This window comes from Sceloporus undulatus, chromosome 3 (genome assembly GCF_019175285.1).
Source record: "Sceloporus undulatus isolate JIND9_A2432 ecotype Alabama chromosome 3, SceUnd_v1.1, whole genome shotgun sequence".
In the NCBI taxonomy this organism is placed as follows: Eukaryota; Metazoa; Chordata; class Lepidosauria; order Squamata; family Phrynosomatidae; genus Sceloporus; species Sceloporus undulatus.
Window position 1 is genome coordinate 171,268,001 of NC_056524.1, and position 27,630 is coordinate 171,295,630.

A 27,630-nucleotide genomic window follows, 5' to 3' on the forward strand; every position below is an offset into this window, starting at 1 on the left:
ATAATAATAATAATAATAATAATAATAATAATAATAATAATAATAATAATAATACAGTGGTGCCTCGGGATACGAAATGATCGGGTTACGAAATTTCCGGGATACGAAAAAGTTGGATTGGCAAAAACTGTTTCGGGTTACGAAATATTTTTCGGGTTACGAAATTCATTTCGGCGCGAAATTCAAATGCTGCAAAGTGCAGCTATAGGCTTTCCAGTGCTAACGGAAAGCCTTTTCGGGTTACGAAATTTTCGGGTTACGAAAGGAATGGCGGAACGAATTAATTTCGTAACCCGAGGCACCACTGTAATAATAATCCCTGTGAAAAGGAGAAAGAAGAGCAATAGTATCAGCTTTAGGTATCACTGCCCTTCATGCCACATTATGGACAGGTATTTTTAAAAAGAGGTAGTGATTATAAGAGAATACCCTGCAACTACACCTGTAAGCTCCTGGATAATACAAAGACCGATACAATGCAGAGTGTGCAAGAGAGAAAGAATAAAATATGGCTATATTTGCATTAGTATTTTACTGCTGGAACTAGCGTTGTTTTTCAAATGTTGTTTTGTGCTAAGTTTCTTTATGATGGGAAGGTCTGGCAAATAAAATAACTAATAATGGTAAACAATGGCACTATATATATATTCTTTTAAACAGATATCTGGATTTCCCATCCCAGTCTTGCTGAAAGATCTGATCCTGAATTAGCAGAATTGCTATCACAGAACTCGACAGTTTAAGCTTTAGGAGAAACATTGCCCCCTGCTTCCTACCTGTAATCATGAAGGCTAGAAACCTGAAAACCAAGGAAAGAAGAAGGTAGGATTGGTGCACTATACCATGGGCTGTGTCTGCATATCTTTAGAACAGGATGGGAATCATGCATCCCTCCAGAAGTTGTTGGACTGCAACTCCCATTACTCCTTATCATTGGCTATGTTGGCTAGAGCTGTCAAGACTTGTATTCTAACAGCATTTAGAAGATGTGAACCATGAGCATGCCTAAAAAGAACACAACCTGCACTGCATTTCTGTTTTCCCCTTAAATAGTGCTGGCAGATATTTAATATGTGATTTCATCACCATACTGATGACTTTTGTTTATTTAAAAGTTATTTCAGTCTCAGGCTACTCAAACAATGTCCTTCCACCTTTTCATTAAACTATCACACACGCAAGAATAACCCACATTGTTCATGGATTGAACAATTAAAATAGTTACGTGATTTACTCCTCCTCTAAAACATCTGCAATATAGGAGGAAAAACAAAAAACAAAACCAAGGCACTGAAAAGCAAAACAGACAGAAATAGTAAATACCATAATGCAAAATATTTGTAGCCCAGACTTATGGAGGAATTTTATAGATAGTTGCTTTGGAATAAAAGCCAATCATAGAAAACTAATATATCCATTACACATGTGTGCACGCACCCACACACGCGCACGCACACATTTATTTCACACAAATTGTTCTGGTATAATATTGTTACATTATGCTTTCTAACTTTTTGCAAACATACTTTGCCCCCTCCCCCGCCCCCGCAATCCTCTTTTCCATCATGAGGTCTAGGAATCTGAAGGATAGAAAAATATAGAGAACATAAGAATATTCTTGTTTGGCAAAAGGTAAACTATGAGAAGTCTCTATGACATACCCAGTATGGAGCACACTGCTGGAGAGAACAAGTGCTTCGTCTGATCCAGCAGCCTTCTTAAGGTTAGTGTCAACTATTCCAGCCTTCTTCTCAAGAAACAGCTCATACGCCACTTTTAGTACTTGGGAATAAATCTGCATGTACTGTTTCTGGTTTGTTACTGTTGTGTGCCTTCAAGTTGCTGTTGTGTGCCTTCAAATTGTTTCTGACTTATGGTGGCCCTAAGGTGAACCTGATCAAGGGGTTTCTTTGGCAAAATTTGTTCAGAGGGGCTTTACCTTTCCTTCCTGTGAGTCTGACACAGTGTGACTTTTCCAAGGGTCACCGAGTGGGTTTCTATAGCTGAACAGGGATTTGAACTGTGGTTGCCAGGGTCCTAGTCAAACCATTACATCACACTGGCTCTGTATTTGTTCCACACTGTATCTGATACCTGGCCTTTATGCCTGCTGCAGCCAAAAATCTCACTATGTACTCAAACAAACATTCCTAAGGCCAGCTCCACACCACACAATCTGTCCACCAAACAGTCCCTTAATGAACATGAAAACAGATTCCTGTTTTTGAGAGTGTTCATGAGAAGAATTATGTAGCGGACATGCTTTAAACACACACCATATACACTGAGTATTAAACTTCTATCTAAAAGTACAGTTCTCTGAAACCTCCAAATTCTCTGGGATTTTCTTCTAAAAAATCCAAAGTATGCTCTAAAATATGTGCAACTTATTATCCTATGGATTTTTTTAAAAAATAGTGTTCATTTAAATGGGCAGCTTGTCCAAAAAAATTACCTTTCTGCCTCTCACACTTCATGGAACCAAAGCAGTTGGCCTAGATCAGCAGTTCCCAATCTGTGCTCTGAGGAGCCCTTAGGGCTCGGTGTGCACCTCTCAGGTCCTCTGCAGCCACTCCAGGAAAGTTACAATCTATCCCATCTTCCTTCCCCCTCCCCATAACACTACTCCTAAACACCATTAACTTGTAAGACATAGGATAGACCTCTTAGGGACTCTATCATGGAAATTCATTCTAAAAAGGGCTTCACAAGTCAAAAAGGTTGGGAACCCCTGGTCTAGATGATCAGCTGTCTAAAGGGACATAGTCTTCCACACATAAAGCTAAAGAGCTGATTGTGATGGGAACAACAAGCTTCATTAAACTGTTCATCTTTCCCCAAATCATTCAGACACAGGATCACAGAAACATTTTCAGACTTGACAGATGGTTTGTATTTAAAAAAAAAAAAAAAGATCTCAAGAGCACAACCAAAGGACCAAGGGTTTAATATGCTTCTCCCCTGCCCTGCTTCTTTATCTTAGAATAGGTTTTTGCAGTGCAGCAACATGACTGCCATGGAAGAGTACAGGGGTGGATGCCACTCTCCTCCACTGGGTCTGGGAGCTTGCAGACCTTTTGGATGCTCATCAACAGGCCTACTATATATACTCACATATGAGTCGACCTCAAGTATAAGTCAAGGGCAACTTTTCATGCCCGAATTATGGATTTTGATATGACCCATAAATAAATTGAGGATAAAACTTAGGGCATGTAACAAATGAAGTAAAGGATGAAGCAAAGGAAAACAATGTCAAAGATCTTACAAAATCTCGGCACACATAACTGATTGTGGTCACCTTAAAGACTGGATGAATTAAAAGGAACTATGATAAATGGTGGCTGTATGACATGTGATAGAGGCAATCAAGTATGGTGGGGTTAAGAAAACATGCAGTCGTTAAAAACAAGAGTTGAGGTACAGTATGAACTCTTATCAAAAATGGAACCATCTCCTTCTCTGAGTAGAGTGGTGGAAGGCAAGAGCTTAGTTAGTCCCAGGAGAACATAAAAGCGCCAACACCTATGATTCTCTGGGTGCTCCTTTGATGGGAAACATCAAAGAGACGTGGCTGCCATTTTCCTGCCCAGGCACTCAAAAAGGCCAAAACTGACACCATGGCAGAGAGAATAGAGGAGGTTGGTGCTTTTTTCAGGTTGTGTTGGGATGGACTAAGTTCTCACCTTACAGTATATTGACCCATGGATAAATAACCCAGGTTTTTTGGGTTAATTGTTTTACTAAAATTTCTAGACTTATGCATGAGTATATAAAGCATTCTGATTTGATCTAAGTGCTCTTTGTTAGGGTCAAGTTTACTTTACTGAACCCTGTTCTCTTAAGAAGGACATACCCAAAAAGAATGTGGTGGTACAAAGCCATAGGGGTTCCAAACAAAAAACAATTGACACCAGAGGAGAAAATACCAGTGGATGTTTCATTGGCTGTATCTGGGCAATGCATTAGCTTTCACAGATTGCAAGACCACAAAACTGCATACCTTCTGTTTCAAGAAAGCTTCTCCTTAAAGCACAATTTAATAACTGTCTCCTCAGAAGTAAGTCATGCTCAGTTCCAGGTAAATCAGTACAGGATTGCAGCTTTATCCTCTTTCCCAGAATCAAGTTAGTTATGCTGTGCATAGATCTGTAGCCTTATTCCATTCTCTGGCAATCAGTCTGTCATCCAGTCAGAAAAATAACACACACAAATAAAAGGTGCCCTTTAAGACTAAAAAAGTGTTGCTCTCTAAGACCACCCCTCCTCATGAGGCTCTGGTCATATCACCAATCCTACTTCAAGAAATTACTACATAAGTGGCAATTCTTTAATTTTTACTTTTTAATTATAACTAAACCTCTCTCTCTCTTTTTCTCTCTCTCATTCTTTTTCTCTTTCAGAGTGCTCTTGCTCTCACATACATGAAAAATCCTTTATTATTATTTTTTAAAAAAGGATGAATCCAAAGATCTGGATAATAAATTACTTGCGTTTCCTAAGAAACTGTTTTCCTTTTTTCCTTTTCCTTTGTGTGTGTGTTTGTGTGTCTGTGTGCGTGTATGGGCCTGTGTGTGTGTTAAGCTATTTGAAGCTTTGACAGAATTAAGCATTCTTGACTCTTCAAAGCATAAATGCCAATAAAGGAGAAATAAGACAGAATAAGGCAGGGAACGGGAGAGTGTGCGAAGGGTAGGAAAAGAATATAAACGAAGCAAAAAAGAAAAACCAAGTCCAGACTCTATCAGCCCTCAGATGCCATGGGAGCCAGCAGAAGCTGAGATGGCACCTACCACTGAGGGCTGCAGTCATGGTTAGCAACGATGCATTGCTTGTGTGTGCCTCAATTCCAAGGCTGTGAGGAGAAGGAGGAAGGAATCTTTTAACACTTGGATTGCTTGTAAACTGCACAATGTGGATCTCTAAGGCTGACTGTGATTCAAGGAGGGAGGAGTGCGAGAAGGAGAAGAAACTCAAGTTGCTCCCGTTCAGGAGTTAAGCGACAGTTCTGTTTCTTCTTTGCAATCTCTTGCCTCTGTTCCGTTCAAAAAAAGGCTGGTTCTCTCCTTTCTTTCTCTCCCTCTCCCACTCTTGTCCTCCACTCGGCCATTTTGAGAGCTGCATCAGCAGTCCCCTTCTGTTGCCATGACAACCAGCATCTCACTCTTGCCCATCTCTTCCAAGGCACTGGCCAGAGTGTTAAGATCTCCATCATCTTGGTGCTGGGCTTCCCATAAGTCCAGGATCACCCCTGTTGGGCTGGCTTTGGTGGCAAAGAAATTCAGATACCTGAGTAGGAAAGAAGAAGAAGAAGAGAGAAGCGAGAAAAAGGAAGAGAATGAGAGACCACTTACTGGTGGCAAATCTGATATCTCTCCCTAAGGATATGTCTCTAAACAGACTGGGGGTACTCTGAAACTGTTTCAGCTAAATTGCACCAATATGAAACCTGAGTCCTGTCTGCATGGGCCCTTTACTCTCAGCAGGGATACTGGATGATGCACAATCCAAACCCCAGTTCTGGTTCAAACACACTGGATGCCACACCAGAACCAACACTTTTAAGATGGATTTAAATACTTAACCCTTTGCTCCAAATCTTTTCAGAAGATCCGGAGACCTCCGTTCCAACACTGGGTGGCTGGTCTATCCTGCCTTGCCACCCAGGGCATCCATTGCTACTGCCAATCACTTGCTCTGAAGTCAGAATAAGGTGCCCAGCCATGTCATCAAGGCTGGGCACCTCATTTTGATCGCAGAGTGAAGCAATCCATGGTAGTGGTGGTGGATGTGCTGGCCAGCTCAACGAGATGTATGTACAACCAGCTGCCTGGCACTGTAAAAAAGAGCCTTTGCAACTGGGGAGGGTCAGGGCAACTCCGGGGCTAGGATGCTCCAGTCTGGTCCATGCCAGTGCAGACAGAACCCAGGAGAGATCAGTGGCCCCAATGGGCTAAGAGGCAATACATAAATGCCTTAAATAAATCAGATAAAACAAATAAATAATTTCCATCATGACTAATGATGACTGAAGCTAAATTTTGTGACTCCTACACCTTTAGACAGCAGATGGAAAGCAAAATCCTAAACTGTGTCCAAACAGCGTTGCTGGACATAGTCTAGAAATGTACCCCTTTCTCATCTCCCCAGAAAAGTGTGCTTTCCCTCAGAAATCTGCACATTTGCAAGGCCTGTGGTATAGTTTATATACACATAATCTTGTATTACTTTATTTAAATGCAAAAGGCTGAACACAATGCACAAGACATGTTTAATCAATGGGAAATGTGTATAAAATGTGTACATTAAGGAAAATGCGTAAGTAAATGCATATGTTGTAGAAAATGTAGGGTCAAAATAAAGGTGAATTTGCATGCTGGGAGAACAAAAATCCCTCATTTCTTGCAACTTGATACAAACAAAGGGTGGTAAAGAAAAGCAGGTGGGATTGTTAGAAACCCAACAAAATCTAAGTCGCGTTTTCCATATACCTGCTGCAGGGCTCCTTTGATAGCCCAATCTAACCAGGTACTTATCATACCTCATCTGAACTATTCCAGAGAAAAGGCTGAACTATTCCAGAGAAAAGGCTGAACCTTTTCATAGAAAAGTGTGGTGGTGCTGTAGTGTGTGTGTGTGTGTGTGTGTGTGTCATGGTGGAGAGAGGAATGAAATAGCTTCCTAAGCTGCTGTGTTTCCTGTGCGACATTCAGACATTCAGAAGCAAAGTACTGAAAGAAAAACCCACCGATCCATGGAAAGCTTCTGAGCAAGGAGCCGCCAGTCATTTCCTCTGGAGTTGGGGGCATCAAGGCTGTTGCAGATTTTCTGTCGTATGGACAGAGGGATCTTGAAGGCATAGGGCCCCAGCTGAGTTGTCAGGGCACTGCCAGGGTAGGAACACAAGGCATCAAAGGAGCTGGAGTTCTGGAACACAAAGTGGGTTTGCAGGTTTACTAACATAATCAGATTGAAATGGCAATGCTGCGTTTGTGAAGGTACTCGCTATTGTTTGCTGAAGCACCTTCTGAAGGAAGTGATTTTTACCTCAACCAAACTGTCAGAAGATAAGTTGCCACTGTCACATAAATATGGTTTACTGTGTGGGCCACAGAAACACAGTATTTTCTATTAACAGCCCCCCCCCATGCTGCTCTTGGTTATTACAAAGACTAGGTTTTGTTTCTAGTGCATATGTACATTTTAGATTTGGTGGGAATGCTCATTCACATCACAAATATCTTTCTTTCACCTTCTATTGCCCTTGAACAGCAGTCAGACCTGTGATAAATACCATGGGAGAGGTTTACATTTCATCTGAGCTTTATGTGTGAAAATTGTCTTAGTCCCACTTTTCTGTTATCATTTTTGCAGTTCAGCATCTGCTTATTTCTGTCTAGAAACATTGACAGAAGGATTCTGTTTTAGTACTAAAAGGGGGAAAAAGAGTATTGTGTCATCTTTTGGATGTGTTCCTTTACAAAACAACCAGGAAAAAGTTTTGCAGAGAAAGAAACAGAATTTGGCTGCACTAGCTAAAATGTTTTAGGCTATCCAGTACACATAGGTAGTTAGAAACAGAACAGACAGAAAGCAAAGGGTAAATATGAAATCTTAAGACAGTGACTTTCATGGTGACAAGTTTTTCTCCTTCAGTGAATTCAGGTGGAAGCAACTTCCATATATCACCATGCATAGCTGAACAATATCAAGGCTTGAAAAGTCAAAACAAATATCCAGGACTGCAGAACTGGTCTGCAGGGTGATGCATGCAGAGAATGGGTTTGGTGTTTTTTAAAACAACAACAATAATAACACTGCTTTTCAGAAAACTCAAATTCTATACTCATAATCCTATTATTATTATTATTATTATTAATTCATAAAAACACACTAACTTAAGTCCCTTATTAAGTTATCCTCCTTTACTCTAGTGAAAGATGATAAATTCATACTAACCTGGCAGGCATAGACATAGGATAAATCAAGAAAATAATCTGACAGGGTACTTAACAGATCTTGGAAAAATTATTTTTGGGGAGTACAGCAACCAGAATCCTCCAACCAGCATGGTCACTGGCTACATACTAACTGGGTGGTTCTGAGTGTTGTAGTCCAAATGGCTGTCTTCCCCAGCTTCATTCAGGCATGAGAGAGCAAACACAAGTCAGTTTCACACATAAATGGGGCATCACATCATTACTAGGAGGAGGGCCCATTGCTGATCCTGTCACTGTTCCCCCATCCTGACCATTTAATGCAGTATTTTGTGCCATCACCATGGGGAAAACTTTCATTATGCAGATAGCAAGACGTGGGCATCTGTGGGTAAGGCCAGCAGCAGGCTTCTTTTCCTGATAATCCTAATGCTCCCCATAATGTGATTTATGTTTGATGCTATTCCAGTTAAAACTGAGGTGGTGAAAAAGCTATATTGGGGTCTGAAGCTATTTTCCCTTCATCTATTAGCACCTTGGATTCAACAGAGTATGCTCACACATTTTCCAGTACACATCTGCAATCATGGACTACTGAATAATCAGTTACCAAAGTTCATGACAGCAAAATATAAATAGCCTGTTTTTAAGTCACTCAAAACCCATTTTCACATGTAATTCTCAGTCCCCCGTATTTCTAGCTGGCTTTGTAACCTCAGATTCAACTTGCAAAACAGACGACAATTAATAAAACTTTTTGAACGATATGACTTTGAAAGAAACAATTACATCAGAACATACTGCTGCTTAGGAAATCTGAGAAAGATTTAAAAATAACAAAACAAAACCAGAAAGCAGAATGCTGATACTAGCCATAAAACAAGTGGTGGTAAGCTGACAGAAAAGATCATTCTGCACTCTCTTCTCCAGCACTCTCTTCTCCAGCTACTCTGCTAGGGTAGAGATAACTAGCAACACCACCTATGTCATTTGTTGTTGTGTGGTTTCATGACATTTCTGACTTATGGGAGACCCTAAGGTGAACCTATCATGGCTTTTTTTGGGCAAATTTCTTCAGAGGGGGTTTGCCATTGCCATCCTGAGGCTGAGAGAGTGTGACTTGCTGAAGATCACTCAGTGGGTTTACATGGCCAAGCTGCAATTTGAACCCTGGTCTCCAGAGTCACTGTCCAATGCTCAGACCACTACATCGCACTGTTTCTATGTCACCCAGGTTGTTCTATGGACTGTTATGAGGACCCAGGTTCATAGATTACTCATCAACTCCTGAAAAAGATTCTGGGGTAGAGATGGAACTCGTCAACTATTTTGTCCTTGTAAGAAGAAATCATTACAGTAGTTTTGTCCCTGCTGTGGTGGAGTACAAATGTCCCTCTACAGTATTCTCCCCATAATAAAAGACCTTAAAGTATTGTGGGAATTATTTGACAAACCCACCTTCCAACCTTGTTTTCTGCACTGAGATAGGGTGTGTTTTCTTCTGGCAAGGAAACCCATTTTCTATGCAGAAAACAGGTTTTTTTGTTTGTTTTGTTTTTTTATTTATATACCGCTATTCCAAAGATCATAGCGGTGAACAGCAAGTAAGCTAATTAGCAAGTAAGCTAATTTGCCCCCAACAGTCTGGGTACTCATTTTAGCGACCTCGGAAGGATGCAAGCTTGAGTTGAGCTTGGGCCATTTTGCTGGTCTTGAACTCGCAACCTTGTGGTTTCGAGTGAATGGCTGCAGTACAGGCATTTAACCACTGCGCCACCAGGGCTCCTGGTGCACAAGCAAACTTGATATTTTTTCTCTGCAGAATATTTTCTGCTTATTTCAGCAATACTATCACCTCCTGCTCACCTCTCCAAGTGTAATGTGTAGCTGAAATATTTGCCCTTCCCCTTCTACTTGCCGAACACAGATTTTACAGGTAAGTTCTGTGGAAGCTAAGCTGTATCTCTCAAGGGTGAAGGTGCAGTGTAGTGCTCGCTGGCTGCCACTCCAGATGTGATAGAAAGGGATTTCCTGCAGGGAAAAATACCCAACAAACACAATTAGAAGGAAAAGAGATGATGTGTCAGTACAATGAGATGTCAACCACATAGGAAAGGTATGGGTAGTTGAGAGCATGAAATTAGTTAAAATAATTCCTTGTAATTAGTCCCTCCCCCCCAGTAACGAAGGCCCTCTTCAGACCAGCCATTAAGGCTGGCCTGGGAGCGGAATCGGGGCGTCGTGTCCAGATGACACATGCCCTGACTCCGCCCCAGAGTGCAATGACACTGCACGCCACTCCACACGGTGTGCGACATCATCGTGTTCCTCCGGCACTGCATCCATACGATGCAGCGCTGAAGGAGCGCTGCCAAGCCATGGGGAGATTCCCTTTCCAGGGTGCAAAAAGGAGCCGCTTTTTGCAGCTCCTTTTTGTGCCCTGGAAAGGCTGAATTGGGGCTGTGGCGTGCAGTTGCTGTGGGCCTGATCTGGCTAGGAAAGGGGCGGCATCGTACTGCCCTTTCAGGATGGTCTGTCGATCCAGCTTCTGAGCACCTTGAGGGTATGTTGGTTACACACCAGAAATCCCCCAGCACACCGGGAAGCTGCTGCAGCGCTGCGGAAGAGCCACAGCTGAAAAAGGAATGGTTGAAAATTGCTCCTTTTTCAGCCCGTGCAACAGTGGATTGGGGCCATGGCGTGCAGTTGCCAGGTCCCAATCCATTGTGCATGGATTATGTTTGCATAAATATGGATTGCCATTGAAGGAAGTATTTTGAAAGATGGAAGAGATGAAGAATTGCAGGTTTATTCTTGACCTTACAAGGCCTCTGCTGATAGTATACTGGCAACACAGACACTTACCTGATACTTAGCCAGGAGTTTGCTCCTCCAAAGTGAATGAGGGATATCATGGACAGAGAGGCGCAAATTGTGATAACTGTCTTTAAAGAGAAGGGGCTTGGGTTCTTCCAAGAGGTAGCCTCCAAGAGTTCTTTCCAATTCAAGCACTTCCTATGGAATGGGAGGGGGTGGGAAAGAAAAAGTAAGATCAAACATCATGCATAGTTATACAAATTATAACAGCCTTCTTCAAGCTGCTCTCCTGCACTACAGTTTTCATCATCTCTAGCTATTATGATTGCTCCTTTTGTGTTTTCCAGATGGCTTGCCTGCTTACTGTAGCCTCTATATGGTTCCTGGATTCCCTGGCACAATGCTTGGGACCTCCCTCTCTGGCCACGAGAGTGGGACTCTGTCAGCATCTGCTCTTGGGTGCTTGACTACAGTTGGGAAACAGGCTAAGCAGGCACAGAGGTCCATGCAATCCCCAATGACAAGATGGATTACATTTTTGTTTACATAATTATTTTGAAGTATTCATGGATACATATAAATGGGCACATACAGATTTTATGTAAATTTATTTCATATTTTGTCCCCTTTTTTGGTGAAGTAGCTGCTCTTTTTTCTTTTTTCTTTTAATGCATCTTATTTACAATTGCATCTTGGAAAACTAATCTCTCTTCTACCTCTTCCAGCACCCACATCCACTATTATTACAATGTAAAAAGCAGCAATGCCATTTCCTTCCTTTTACACTTCACAAGTCATATTGTAAAGCAAAACCTGAGAGGACAATTTTTGGAGTCCTCTTCTAGTTATTTCAGTTTAGAAAAATGGTGGCACCAGTTGTTACATCAAGGTTAAAATGTATAACACAGCAGGAACGGAAACACCGGCTTGGTGTTGATCATTGAAACTAATCACTCTTACAGTATAAAGGCAGATGGAGATTTATACTGTACTTCATTAAGAATGATGGGTCACTTTCATTAGTCATGCAAACTGGTGCTGATCTTATTGATAGGCTTTGCAAATAACTTGACAATAGATCAGCTCAAGAGGAGCCAGGCAATTTATAGTTGATCTTTTATCAGCCACATTTTGACTTTGACTGTAGGCTTGCATAGGGGAAATAAAGGGAAATCCCTGAAGTGAGAGTGTATGTGCATTTGCTATAATCCCAGGAGCCCTAAGACCAAATCAGTTAGTGGAGCTGCAAGCCATTATGTACCAGATGAGGATAAAATGGTGAGAAAAGCGAGAATGTTCATGTTACTCCACATCAGGCCAATCCAGAGCCTTCTTATTGAGTACTAAATATATGCTTATTAAATTTATATCCCCTTTCTGTTAAAGAAAACGGAGCTTCAAGTGGCTAAAAATGATAAAATTCAAATAAAAACAAATACAGTTATAACGTTTTAAAAGTTTTAAAACATGTTGACAAAAAGTAAGAACAGCCCACTTCAAGTACAACCTAATTTAGATTTCAAAGGCCTGTCTGAGTGAAAAGGTCTTTGCCTGCTGATGGAAGAACAGGGAGGCAGCTAGCCCAGCTGTGTAAGACATGTAGATTACAACCAATGCTTTGAATTATCCCTGGAGATGAGCCAGTGGCCAGTAAAACTGTTTTAACAAGGGAGTCTCATGTTTTCTTTAACTAGCCCCATCAACTCACTGAAATTTAATACTTTTCAAAAGTAGTCCTACGTACAGGCATCACAGGTGTTCAGATGGGATGTAAATAAAGCACACAGGTGTGACAGTGGCCAAATCTGCTAATGGAAGATGTTGGCACATTAGTTTTAATTGTACAAACACACTCTTGGCCATCTCTGAAACCCTGGCATCCAGGCTCAGAGTGGAATTCACCCAAACTGTGAACCTGAGCTGATGAGGGTGTAATTCCATTTGACTTATGTAGAATCCCTATTTATTGACATGCCCTTCAGGTAACCAGAATCATACTATTTTGCCTGCACTAATCTTCAATTTTTTGCATACTTCTGGTTTATTACTAACAATCAAATGCTGGTTCCCAACTGAAACAACTTTAGATTTTTCTATATCTAGAAAAATGTGTATTATATCTTCAGCATAAGATGCAGAGTAGAGTCCCTGTGGCATTCTATCTTCCCCTCCCAGAAAACTCCAAGGAAAATGACAAGGCTGGTCTCTGAGGAATTGGGTTCAAGGAACTTAGTACTGAAACCAAACTCTGGGTCACTTTTCAAGGCATTGCATCAGTCTGTTTAGCTCCCCAGAGTGGCTTCCTTTCCTTTGATTGTCAGCATGACCTCTCTAGGATGGAGAAGCCTAAAGTATTAGTGAGTGGGGAGGCAGAAAAAGGGAGACTGAGTTACCAGTTTCCAAGCACAGCATTTTTATATTATCTTCTCATTGGTATGGGTGATTAAACTGGCATAGACCCAGTGTAGAAAAGAGAGAAGAAGGCACTTCTACAAGCTGATCTTTGTTGAGATACAGATTACAAGAAGCAATGTCAAAGCTGGTTCATGACTTTATAAAGGCAATGCCATTTGATGACTTCAACATGTGAATGAGACATCACAGTTATAATATGAAAGAAAAGAACATTTAGACCATCTCAAACACCATGCTATGCTGTGGAGATCATTCATGTATTTAGTTGCCAATCTGAAGCTGGAGAAGTGGTGTTGCCCACCCCAGCCCATCATGCATGGCTTCCTTTCTATGATTTCACAGGATGCAGCCATGGAAGTTAAGGTGGGATCATAGTGCTATAATTGTGCAGTATGATACTCATGATCTGGAGATCTTTCTTTGCTCAATTTGTACCCTGACTTCTGCAGCCCAGTACAATCATTATGAGCTGCAATGGTCTTATTACTTATCTGTGGGCCCGTACAGACAGGCCAAAATAAAGCTGCTTTGGGTCACTTTGGAGGTATGCTGTTTAAATGGCACACGCATCTTAAGAGGCCAAAAGCTGTGCCAAAGCTGCATTCCAGTCCTTAGAACCGGAGCATGGCTTTGGCGTAGCTTCTGGCCTCTTGGGACGCATGCATCATTTAAATAGCATACCTCCAAAGTGACCCAAAGCAGCTTTATTTTGGCCTGTCTGTATGGGCTCTGTATATATTTATCCGCACAATGAGGAACTGATGTTCAAAAGACAAGACCAAAGCAAAGCCTGTTAGCTTCCATCATATGGCTCTTGTTTGGCCTACAGTAGCTTAGTGGGCCAGGAAAGCAACTTAAGATCAACTTGGATCAAAACAAATACATGTCAAAGCTTCAGTTAGTGCTGAATGGAACAGATAGTCAGGTTTTTTTTGTGTGTGTGTGTGTTCTAGAATATACATATCAATGTTCAGTGTCATGAAGAAAATGCTTTCTACAATTAGAGCATTTACTTGTTGGAATGATGACCTATATTCTAAAGCAGGGATTCCCACCCTCTTTGATAAGGTGAACCTCAAATCCAAATTTGTCTGGTATAGTAATAGGTTGTTTTATATTACTGTTCATAGCCTTTTCTATTGCTAACTGCTGATGCTCTAGTTTTGCAAGACTGAGTTAATGGCCTGTTTGTTAGTAGACTCATAATGCATACCAAGCTCTGCTCAGTGTTGTGTCTGCCTAAATAAAACTGTTGTATTTACGCTAATACAGACACCACTCTTGATTTTAAATGGGCCAAATTTCCTCTTCAAGTATCTAGGCAAAACCAAACCAAACCAAACCAACACAACCCCCACCACAATTTAATGAGAACAAAAATTGTGAGAAAACACTCACCATACCAGCTAACATCAAAAGCAGTAATTATTTTAGGTTTACATATAAACTACTGACCCCCTTGTATGAGTCTTGTGTGTCATGACCCAAAAGTTAGGACATACTGTTCTAAAGAGTCATGTTGACTTTTAAACTATCCTCTACATAAGTACAGGGGCCAAAGAGACCTGTCAGAATAGGAAGGTTTTCCACTTGAAAAGCTTAGTTGTTTAATGAATGGTTTTTATCAAACAGAGGGAAAAGAGGAGAAAGCAAAGAGACTTATTAGTGTGAAAAATAAGCAATCCTACCTTCAGGGCATCTGGTGTGTCCTCCAGGCAGTATACTTTAAGATTGTATTCTAGTGAGGTGCAGAGGGTGGGAGCAAATATGGCAAGCTGGAGTCTCTTGATGGCAGATCTGGAGTAGGATTCTCCCACCAGGACATATGTTCCAAGCTGGTCTAGAAGAATGTGGCAGCACTTGGGTTCCAGTTGGCAGTAGCAGGGCGTGTTTAATGTCTCTTCATCCAAAGTTACAACTTCCTGAAGGAGAGCCAGGTGGGGAGAAGAAAAACACAAGAAGTTCCTTCTGTGAGTCAATCTGTAAGTTGGAATCACTATTTAAAACTCTTTAGGAATCTATTTGTTAATAGGGAAACAAAAGCAATATTAGTTTTCTGTGGGGTTTTCGGGCTATGTGGCCATGTTCTAGAAGAGTTTCTTCCTGATGTTTTGCCAGCATCTGTGGCTGGCATCTTCAGAGAATGCTAAAAGCAATATTGCACAAAGGGAAGCAAAACTGTAGAGTAACAATAGTGAGATTCTGACACTTGAAGGAATTATGTAATAAAGCAAATTCGTTTAGGATTTACTCTTATTTTGCATAATACCTTCTACAATTTTTAAAAAAAGAAAATAGTTTGAACAACTGCTTCTACTACTCATCATGAGAGGAAAAGATATACTATACTGCACTGATGTGCTGCCTTCCTTATTATTACAAATAGATCTATCAATGCTATATTTTCTATTATTTTTGTAGGCATTCCCCCTTCTCTACGTTTTTATGTAGATCTTCATATATGTCCTGTGAATACTTAGATTCTAGACAGCTGAATACTGAAGCAAATGCCACACAATTGCAGAAAATGAACTTTGGGACAACAATGGATTACCCAAATGGTACCCTCAGTTCTTCATAAATCTGGCCCTGCAGTGCCCCCTGCTGGAAAATACTGACATTACTGCAGTAGGGACTCCATAGTATTGCTGTTTTGGATTTTCATTTCTGCAGAAATGCTCCCCCCCCCACATACATACACACACACACACACACACACACACACACACATGCGCGCACAGGCATAGAGTCAGAGATCCTCATTATTCTAATAATGTTACAATCATGTCTTGTTGGACTGCAGTCCATCATCTTTGACATCTGACCACATTAAATGGGGACTGAAGGGACCTCTAACTCAAGTTCTGAGGATCCACAATTGGGAAAGGGATGGTGAATGCTAAGAAATCAGGAGGCAGTTTTAAAAAAAACAGTTTTGAGGGGAGAGACCATGATTTACCAGTATCAGCGACTGACAGAAGACAGCATCATTGTAAGAGTTTTGTTTATGTGAAAGTAAAAGCACACACTCCTACTACTCACATGACAAATAACTGAAGCATTTTAAATAACAAGCCTACTCCACAGACTACTGAACTTAATACACCACAAACTGAATAACTGCAAATGGAAATGGCAACAACTGTTAAGATTTTGTTCAATTTATTTATTTAATTTATAGCCCATCTTTCTCCTGGACTGGGATCTAAGGTAGCTTTCAGTACAGTGGTACCCCGGGATACGAATTACCCAGCTTACGAATTTTTCGGGATACGAAAAAATCCCATAGGGATTTATTGTTTCGGCTTACGAAGGTTTTTTCGGGTTACGAAAAAACCTCGGCGCTATTTCGCCACCGGAGGGCAGCAGAGAGCTATTTTTTTCCATTAGCGCCTATGGCAATTCGGCTTACGAAGGTTTTTCGGGTTACGAAATTAGCCGCGGAACGAATTAATTTCGTAACCCGAGGTACCACTGTAATTTAAAGCAAGATTAAATTAAAATCTTGTTTGACAAAAAATTAAAAAAAAACGTTACTGATACACAGTAACTTTTTTTTTAAATTTTTTGTCAAACAAGATTTTAATGTTTAACTCATGTATAAGTCTAGAAATTTCAGTCAAAAATTGGCCCAAAAAACTGGAGTGACTTATCCACTGGTTAATATATACTTTACTTTAACTCTTATCAAAAAAGGAACTATTCTCTTCTTTGAATAGAGTACGAAGGGAAGAGATTAGTCCTTTGTGGTGGAAGTTCTTTGGTGCTTCCCCTCAAAGGAGCGCCAAGAGGAATCGAGCTTTAAAGGACACGACTAAGACATTTGTGTATGTTTGGTAAGATTTTCTGGGTTAAAATCAGGCAAACTTACCACATTAAAGTTAATGTTTATAATCACTGCTAATGCAGTTGCCATTTTCTTTCTTTTTTTTTGACATGTGCGCATTTCCTAGCTCTACCTGTGCCTTGTCACCACCCACACATATCATTCAGCCAATATTTTCCATACTTCCCTCCTCAACCATCCAGATTTAGTGTGAGCACAGTTATGTCTGTTGGAATTTTTAAAATTCTTTGGCAACATTTCTCTTTGTTTCATGGTTTACATTCTTTGTTACATGTACTTAAGTTTTACTCTCAACTTATCCATGGGCCATATCAAAATCCATAATTTTGGCCCCCAAATCTGCCCTCAATTTATAAATGAGGTCAACTTTAAGTTGAGCATATATGGCAAATACAGCATACCCTCCCCATCTGCTGGGCTTGTTTTTTGTATAGGGAGATATGGTCTTACAGACAGTTTGGACCCAAACCATATAGGGCTTTAGAGGTCAAACCCAGCACTTTGAATGGTTCCCAGAAACAGACTAGTATCCAGTAAATTTGTTTCAATAGTAGGAGGTACAGGATTCCTGTGACCAGCCACAGCCAAAAGCCAGACCACAGTATTTGGGATCCTCCAATTTAACCAACCAACCAACCAACCAACCAACCAACCAACCAACCAACCAACCTACCTCACCACCACCACCACCACCACCACCACCCCTCTGTAATTTAATTTGGCTTACCTCCCAGTTTCCTTGGTGGGACTGAGTTTTGAGTTGCAACATCCAGTCTGGGGAACTAACTTCAGCACAGTGTGGGATGGTCAGGATGACAGGGCGGCATAAGAGCAGGCCAGTGGGGCCACAAGTCACCATGGGACTCAGCACTGTCTGAGTGCCTTCTGAGGGCAAGCTGGAGAGAGCAAACACAAGGAGGCAGATTGTTGACATGGGATGTACTAGTGTAAATGAGAGGCTACTGTTAAAAATTGATCAATCAGCCAGTTAAAAAGTCCACTGAGCAAGCCCAGTCCTCTAATTGGGTTTAATCTAGCTCTTTGTATAGGAGCTAACATGTGGCAATTAGAATAAGGCAGGGGAAAATGGAGGAAAAGGAGGGAAGCACATTGTATGTTTTACTTACAGAGAGTTTTCTGTTTTGTTGATCATCAAATACATTTCATAGAACTTTCCCTGAGGAATTGCTCCATGTGGTACCAAGAGACTCACACCTAAAAAGAAAAAGAGAAAACACACACAGAGAATGAAGCTTTCTTAACATATATTGATAAAAGATAAATCCTACTTTCTACTGTGGGGTGCAGGAGAGGATAAGAGCAGTCTTGTTAAAAAAACAAACCTAAGTCTACTTTTAACTCCATCAGTAGTACATTGAAATCGGTGTGAAATGCTTCTTGCATTTCTTGCACAATTCATATTTGATTGCTGAATGTGCTTTACTGTGTTAGGCTGCAGGTAGAAAGACAATGAGAACCTATGTGGACCGACACTGCATACGTTGCTGCCCTCAACCAAGTCTGCACATGTGTTTATTGTTTGTCTTTTCATATAGTACCTTGAAAGCCATACTTAATCATATCAAATGGAGGAGAAAGCATTACATTTGTTAACATTGATTTAGTAAACTGTCCAAGTATTATAGGATCTTTAATGCTCACTGCATGCTTTCAGCCAAATTCTGCCTTGGGAGAGTGCCCTTATCACTCACTCTGTCTCTGTTTTGGTTCCAGAGGAAAACAAAAAAGCTGATTCTACTGCTGCATAATTAGGTTTGACTTTCCACCTCCATCTACAAGTAAATCTGGGGAAAAGAGAGTGCTAAAACATCCCACAGCAGATAAAGCTAGCTGTTAGGGATATTTCCCTGCTGCTAGGCATCTTTTAATATTTAATATTTTAAAACATAACCAGAAACTGTATCCTAGATGAAAATCTAACTGAACACATCCTTGATTGATTGCCTAAGCTGAATAATGACTTGAATGACAGCAAATGAAAGCTCTGTGCAGAAAGAAGGTGCTTATGCTAGCGGGACCCTAAATGATGGATGCAAAGGATATCCTTGGTCTTGAATTAATCACTCTCTCTCTTTAAAGATGAAGGCTCATGCGATTTTTTTTTCTGGGGGAAGGGTACTCCCAGATCTGGGCCTATCTTTAAATTTCCAGGAAGTTGGCTATGCTATACACTAGCTCTGGTTTGTTCATCAGGTGCACCTTTCCTGGATGTGCCCCCACAGCAAGCAGAGGGATGAGAGAATGACAGGTTCCAGTACAGAGGATAACTGCCTTCAAGGGTCTCCAGTCCTCAACAAGAGGGTACAGTCTGGAAGGGACACCAAATATGTGGGAATTCATAAGGGATCAGTTGAATTTCATAGAATTTCACTGGAGCTCACCAAGTCCCTGAAATTCCACCCTAATCTGCTATTATGTCTGACTCTGATTGGGCCAGCACCTCTCCACCCACACTACCCACCCAGCAAAGCTCTCTCTTGTTCCATGGGGTCCTGCTTGCAGTCAGGATAGGATGATGTTCTTTCATGTTCATCCTGCTTGCAGTCAGGATAGGATGATGTTCTTTCATGTTCATATTTACCTGTTCCAGGGATGGTGAGCCTTCCTCCCAGACAGCCAAATGTCCCAGTAGCACTGTTCCCAGGCTCCCTGGGTAGAGTCAGGAGCTGCTGAGAGCCCATTGTCTTATTCCTTAGGTTCATGAAATGATTGTCCCTGAGGTTGTCCCCTGGGAAGGTGCCTGGGGGTATGGTTCCCAAAAGGTCTGCCCCCTCAAGTATCCCTGGAGAGGAGGATGCTGTGGAGGAATTATACACTTTTATCTTGAGGTTAGGGAGTGGGTCAAGCAATGGAGAGTTGGTCATTGGGATCTTGTCAGAAGAGTCCTGCAAGGCATACATGGGGCCACGGTATATACCCGCATTAGCTGTAAGGTCAGGCTGCATTGAAGGGTGCAGTAGTTGGGGAGTGTCTGCAAAAGAGAGCATAAGAAATACTTAATTATACCTAATGGCCACTGTCATCTAAAACAGAGTATATCCAAGTTCAGTTGCAAGTAGCATCAATTTATAATGATCTGAGATAAAATTGCCTGCTTTAGAAAATCATAACTACACACAGTTGGCCCTCGACATCCACGGATTCTGCATCCATGGATTCAACCACTCACAGTTTGAAAATATTCCCCCTCTTTAAAAAAAAAATCCCAAAAGCAAATTTTGATTTTGCCGTTTTATATAAGGGACCTCATTTTACTGCATCACTGTATATAATGGGACTTGAATTTTAGTATCCATAGGGGCTCTTAGAACCAAATGTCAACAGATACCAAGGTGCTATTGTATGTACGGTATGTATGTTTATCCCATTTAACTTTGCAATACAAGTTAAAAACAGTTCAAGAAATATATTTAGAAAATAATAACAAGATATAGACACAACATACCTCATGAAAAGCTCCATCTGCTGTAGCAAGTTAAAAACCAAGGCCTGCATAATGAAGGAGCCAGTGTAGTGCAATGGTTTCAGCATTAAACTACAACTCTGGAGACCAAAGTCTGAATCCCTGCTTGGCCATGGAAACCCACTATGGGACCTTGGGCAACTAACACTGTCTCAGGCTCAGAAGAAATAAATGGCAACCCCCCCCCCCCCCAGAACACAGTTTTTTTGGTGAATTTTTCGGACTATGAGGTCATGCTCTAGAAGAGTTTATTCCTGACATTTCCTGACATGGTCCCTATGTAGACTTGTCCGCAGCTGTATGGTATGTTGTAAACTCCTGTGGCCATGAGAGGGTCTCTCCTGTCCTTCGCTGAGCGCAGCATTATAACCAATTATACCCACGTTATAAACAATTCTGGGCATAAAATCCTGTTTGAAAACACTGAAATTCTGGACTGTACCAACAATTATCAGGTCAACATGCACAGGGAAGCCATTGAAATCCATAAACACCTGGACAACTTCAACAGGAAAGTTTGGCTATCAGTCCCGAAAAACATCAAAATGAAGACTCAGCAAATGCAAATAAAAACCATCCAGGGTGAGGGGGATTTCCAGCAGACAATGGATCATTAATTAAATAGACACCCTGAGGCCTTGCCATACAACAACAGAACAATACACAAATTAAAATGCAAATCGTTTCTTCTCAACCAACAGTATATATATCCCACTGTCTTCCATGCCAGCATTCTCTGAAGATACCAGCCACAGCTGCTGGTGAAGCATCAGGAATAAACTATTCTAGAACATAGCCCTAAAAAACCCACAAAAACTATGGATACCGGCTGTGAAAGCCCCTCTGAACAAATTCTGTCAAGCAACCCCTGGGATAGGTTTGCCCTCACCATAAATCAGAATGACTTGAAGGCACACAATAACAGCAACAACTATATAATGAAAAAGCGGGGGCGGGGGCGGGCACAACTGAACCTCCTGTGGAAGGTAGTTCCACAATCTAGGAGTAGCCGCTGATAATGCTTACCATGATCTCAACAAACATGGTATCGACCACTGTATTTGATCATTACTATTTGCCCTTCTACAGCACGGTTAATGTAAAAATGGTAAGACTTTATCATGCATCTCTCATGACAACCATACAACAAGCTGCTGAACATTTTATTCTCACTAACTGAATGTACTTAATGTCAATAATGTACTTAAGCATGTTGCAGCTATATTTAGCTTGTTGGCAATATGCTAGAATTCCTCCTTCACATCATGCAACTGTCATATAGGTAAGGAAGTAAGAGTGTTGTGATACCTCAAGGGTTTACAAATTTGCTATGGCATGAGCTTCCTTGGACCAGAGCCCACATCTTCATCAGATGCAGGGAACATCATTCTAATGAAGAGGCTTTGGTTCACAAAAAAAAAAAAAAATGCCACAATGAATATATTTGTTTTTAAGATGCCATAAAACACTCTGAATCTTAAGACTCTTTCTATTTACATCTATCTGAGAAGATTCTAAACCAGCTATAAAATCAATGGTAGACTTAGACTGTCATTAAGCAAACAATTTTGCTATAGGGAATATGCTTCATTCAAACAATTGGAAAATGTCACCTTGAGCAGTTATGAAGCCATACGCCTTTAGCTATCAGAAAGATAGTTTATGACATTTATTCATGAAAGGCCAACACACAGTCCTGTGTGTAGTAGCTTAACATCCCAGAGGAAGATTTTCTGTTGGCCAACGCCTCATGTACAAATCCACCACATGAAGAGGCAGTGGCCAACATTATATCTCTGTTTCTGGGATACTAATTTACTGTCTGCAGGGCAATTTCATGTGAGAAACATATTAAAGAAAACATTCCAAATGGTTTAAGTTCAAAGCTTTACCATTTTATTCAATATAATGTATTAGAATGAATTTTGTAGTAATAGAAATAAATTTCAGGACAGGAGATTAACATTTCCTCTAAATATGGGCCACTTTGTTTTATTAACTTTGTTATTTACAGTGTCCATCTTTAGTCTCACAAGTGCTTGGTTAAGATTGCCATTTTATGGAAACAGAGAGAAAGTGACTTGACTAATGACAGCCAGGGAACTTAGGTCTAGCAGGAACTGGAACCTTGGCTTAAATTCAGTGGGACTTTGCAGCTTTCAGTAAACGTTTCTGGTTATACAGTGTAAATGTTACTTCTTTCTGACTTGAGAAGTTTAAAATGCACAGGGGAAAACAAACACAAAAGTAGGAGGATGGAAATCTTAAAAAAATGCTAGGTAGGGTCTTACCATGTCTGGAAGTCTTGAAATTGACTGGGTGGAAGCCTCCTGTTAAGGCGGCCGAAGAGTCTGTTATATCTGTGTCAAAGTCCCGGCAGCTGCGTCTGTACACCACCACACCGACAGCCATGAGGATAATGATGAAGATAAAGATGGCAACCACCAGGCCAGCATACAAAGCCACATCACCGGTAGCTTCTAGTACTAGACAGAAGCATAAAGAATATAAGGCAGTTGTCACTTTCTGTTTTCCTCTTTGATTTGACTGAGCCTTTGCAGGCTGTCCTCTCAATTAAATTCTTTGCTGGTACAGTGGTACCTCGGGATACGAAATACCCAGGTTACGAAATTTTCGGGATACGAAAAAATCCCATAGGAAAACATTGTTCCGGGTTACGAATGTTTTTTCGGGTTACGAAAAAACTTTTGGTGCTTTTTTCGGCTTTTTCGCACGGAATCGCGGCTTTTCCCCATTAGCGCCTATGGCAATTCGGCTTACGAAGGCTTTTCGGGTTACGAACAGTGCCACGGAACGAATTAATTTCGTAACCCGAGGCACCACTGTATTCAGAATTTCCTGTTCTCGATTTCAAAATAAAAAACACCATGTGGTCAACCGTATGTATATCTTTCATTCCCTGACTTTTCTTGCAGGATTACAGGAGAGCCCATGAGGATATCACAGAAAGGCTAGTTAAACACTAAAAATAATTTAAAACAATTCAAAATTTTAAAAGCCTTTTCTATAAAAGTCTTCAGTACTTTCCTTAAAAACTTTCAGTTCAGAAAAAAGGGTTTCCCTGTTGACAGAAGGACAGAAAAGAGGATGCTGTTTGTCTGTTTCTGATTAAGAATTTTTCTTAACCCCCTGTATTAGTGAGAACCATCTCATAGAAGAAACTGTATTTTTCAAGCTGTCCTAGGAACAGCATTTCAGAGTTTGGGGCCCTCCCCAGTTATGCTTTCTCTCACTTAGAATCTTACAACTATGAACTGGATTCCTGTTTTATGGTTTACACAGTCCTAATGCATTGTTGCTTCCACAGACAGAAGGGTATCTGAAAACAAAAATATATATACAGTATTGGGTTTTTAAGGTATGAGATGGAGAAACGTACGAGAGCCAGAACTAAGCCAAAGGAAGGGGGGGGGCAATGGAGGCAGCACAATAGAAAGTATTTGAGACAACTTGGCATTCAGCAAGAGTTCTACGAACATGTTCATTAGTGACCCAGGAAATTAAAATCAGCCCCAAGGTTGCAGGTTCAAGACATACAGAATCCTAACCAGCACATACTATTGTACAAAATGCATATATTTTAAATACCAAACGTAATGAAGATTATAAATGTATAAATGCCTGAAATTATATCTGTCTATGAAGAGAATCGCAAGAATGCCAAGAGACACATACATGCAAACAAAGGACAACAGTTTGCTGGGAAATACAGTAATTACCAGTCAGGGGTTTGTATCAGCAACAAGCAGTACTGTTTCTAGTAAGCCAGTAATCAGGTATTTCCCTTTGGGGATTGGTTAGAATATCCACTGTATGGTACATTATTTTAGAGTTATGGAAGAACTTGGTTATTCATTGTAATCTCAGAGGCTGGGTACACAATATGTAGGAGTTTAAATGAGGATTTTACAGCTACTCGGGTTTTTTTGCGGGGGAGACCAAGAATACATGCAAGTAATAATTGTTTAGGATAAAAATAAATAGTCTGGCAGTCCTATTTTCCTGGTTTGGAGGTTTCCCAATTCAGCAACATTCATATGGGCTTATGAATAAGCTTATTTTAAGTCTGTGTGACATATATTGTTTTGGACAGATTGGCACTTTAGATTGGTATCTGATGAAATCTCTTAAGAAGCAGGTTATTACCTACATGCCTGTTGTGCTCCTGCTGCATAGCATTCCAGCTACTGTATGCCCTACTTTATAATTCTTCCCACTGTATAGCCATTGTGTTATGTTTGTATACTTGAGATAAATGTTGGCATTTATGTGTTTACACAGACATGTATGACTTTGAAAATTTAGGAACATCACTATATGTTATCTGTTTGGGATTTATTTACAACATATGCATTTTACACAATCATGTTAGCATTCTGTAGATGTGATCAATACTGTTATCCCGTAAGTTCTTTGATCAATGTTGGTTCAAGATTGACAAGTCCTAACCCAGTGTTTTTGATGCCCTTCTCCTTATGCTTTCAAATGACTAGGCAATTAACCTTCGATAGGCACACAGCAGAATAGTGGCAAAACCCCAATTAACTTTGCCTCTATTTATACATATGCATGCTGTGCCTCTTTGGTCTCCCTTGGTGCACAGGAAGGGGAATGTGGTAAAAGTAATCTGCCTTGAACTTAAGCGTGTATAAATGGGGGGAGGAAGTATTGCTGATCTAAAATGCTGAATGCACAGAACTGATGACAAACCGTCCTTGAATTAAGTGCCCTCTTCATTGGCCTGTTTTGGCAGCAAACAACCCCTAATTTACTCTCATTAGGAACTAAAGCACCATCAACCTCTTGAGTGACAATGCTGGCTAAGTCACAGTTCTCTCCTCTTTCCCCCCAACTATACTAGATTTCATCTTTCAGCCCTCATCCTTTCTCCTGCATTATGCCAAAAACAAAGAACCCAAACAAAAACCCCAGTGATCTTGGATTCTTCAAAATTCTGTAAGTAATTCTGTCCAGAAAAGAGCCCCTACTTCATGGGCAGAATCTGGCAGAGAGCTAGAGAATTCCCAATAGGATCAGTAGTACATGTATGCACTTGATTTTCTCTGGACTGTGACAGGGCAGACAATTGTAGGTTTAGCCCAAGAGAATGTTCATTTAGCCCAAGAGGATGCAGATGCTACAGAGAAGAGTTGTCTCATCAAAACTTTCCAGGGCTTGTAAAGGATTCTTTTTGGACGACACCTTCTAGAATACCTCAGCAAGCCTGGCTCTTGGCAACTCTATCAGAGGGATTCTGAGAGCTGTAGTCCCAAAAGGTAACTTTTCAGAGTTTTACTTTACTTTAGATATATTTATGTAGCCAGCTCTTGAAGGTACTTCTTTCCCCTTTTCATTAACCTTCTCTCATGGTTTTCCCAATTTCTTTCTCCACATTGTCCTGCAATGACACAAGGACAATATCTGGAGCAGAACCAAGGTGATTTTTATATTGTATTTATATCTTGACTATGTTTAGGATTTTCTCTGGTACTTTGGGAATAAGCAAGGAAAGTTTTTAATGTAGTTGTATGCTTTATTTGTTTTTAACTTTTGTATGTTTTTAATTGGTTTTATCGTGTTTTAATGTGGTCTTTTTAAATTTGTCTTGAACTTTTTATAAACATTTTTAATGTGTTATAGACGTTGCCTTGGGTCCTGGCCTGGGAGAAAGGCAGCATAAAAGCAAATACATACATACATACATACCCCCATGGAGACACAAGGAATAGTGAAGAGAAATGAATGAGAAGTAACTGGAAATTTAATGTATTTGAGGAAGTCAGCTCAAGTCTATGAAAGCTCATGCTACAACTTCTATCTTTCAGCTAGTCTCAAAATTGCTGAAAGATCCCTTTGCATGGAAATTTAAAGAAGCGTAAGCAGGGATGGACAACTTGTGGCTTTCCAGATGCTGTTGGGCTGCAGTTAAAATCAGCAATACCCAGCACAGCAAGTACTGAAAGCTGATGGGTGTTATAGTCCAATGACATTTGGAGGGACACAGATTTTGCATCCCTGCATTAAGAACATACTTTGTAATATGGATGATGTCATGAAGACATGTAATGCTTCTTCCACTGTTACTGCTAATGAAGTAATTTGCTGTAACTGTGCAGTGTGAATGTACTCTAGGTGTTACTGCTATAGATATACTTTATGCCAATGGGTTACAAGTAGTCAGTTACTAAAAGTTGAGTGAACAAATGGAGGTGAAATATAATATTGTCGGGGAGGGAATAATAGAATATTTTCTTTGTCTCTGTCCCCTCCCCTTCAAATATAAGAATGCACAATCTCTAGCTTTAATGATTCATCATTATTATATTTGGAATAAAACCCTTTTGTTTCTATTGTGTTATTTTTTAAAAAGAAAAAAAAAACAAGTGTAGTCAGCACTGCAAAGTCTATTAAGCCTGAAAATGCACGCAATACTTTATCACAGGCTGAATGTTCAATTTTTATTTCAATTGCAACCTCCTTTGAGGCTACAGAGCTACATGGAGAAACATGGAGACAGAAGAGTACTCCAGAAGCAGGAACAACAGGCTAAACCAAACCAAACCAAACCAAACCAAACCAAACCCAAGAATGTATAGCAATGAAAGAAAATGGTAATGAAATGGGAGACTTACGGTGACTTTTGGGTTCACTTGCAAATCTTTTATCTGTTAGGGAAAATGAAGTTGGAGAAAAAAAAGTTGAAAAAATGAGGATGATGTCAATGAAGATGGGCAATAAAAGAAAACAAAAGGCGGACTGGCAGCCCTGGTAAATGTAAAGGAAAAAGGTAGAGGAAGACTGTATGCTACAGGCAGAATGAAGCTGCATATAAACTATAAGCATTAGGTGGCTCACACAATTCCTCCACAACCTTTGTTACTCAAGCAGCTGTACTTTTGCATCTGCTCACAAACACCAGGACAGCATCCCCGTAATGTTATAGCTACATCATCATCATAACGGCACAGATACATCATCACTATAGCACAAGCTGATGGACTAATGTACAGTGGTGCCTCAGGTTACGAAATTAATTCGTTCCGCGGCTAATTTCGTAACCCGAAAAACCTTCGTAACCCGAATTGCCATAGGCGCTAATGGGGAAAAAA

The 27,630-nt window shown here is 40.5% G+C and overlaps 1 protein-coding gene across 2 annotated transcripts in view; it reads right to left on the bottom strand.

Moving 5' to 3' along the window:
• Positions 1-1,337: 1,337 nt before the first annotated feature.
• The window catches only part of UNC5B (unc-5 netrin receptor B), a 206,366-nt gene continuing 180,073 nt past the window's right edge, over positions 1,338-27,630 (bottom strand). Inside the window, exons 8-17 of one of the 2 annotated variants that reach the window (XM_042459921.1) lie at positions 27,154-27,186; positions 22,792-22,986; positions 19,619-20,008; positions 18,144-18,231; positions 17,744-17,912; positions 14,858-15,091; positions 10,803-10,952; positions 9,804-9,968; positions 6,749-6,927; positions 1,338-5,289 (exon numbers count right to left, since the gene is read on the bottom strand). In XM_042459921.1, the coding sequence (XP_042315855.1) occupies positions 5,124-5,289; positions 6,749-6,927; positions 9,804-9,968; positions 10,803-10,952; positions 14,858-15,091; positions 17,744-17,912; positions 18,144-18,231; positions 19,619-20,008; positions 22,792-22,986; positions 27,154-27,186 (1,769 nt within the window). In that variant the 3' untranslated portion in view covers positions 1,338-5,123. The remainder of the gene's footprint in view (positions 5,290-6,748; positions 6,928-9,803; positions 9,969-10,802; positions 10,953-14,857; positions 15,092-17,743; positions 17,913-18,143; positions 18,232-19,618; positions 20,009-22,791; positions 22,987-27,153; positions 27,187-27,630) is intronic. The other variant, XM_042459922.1, reaches the window with a different exon arrangement.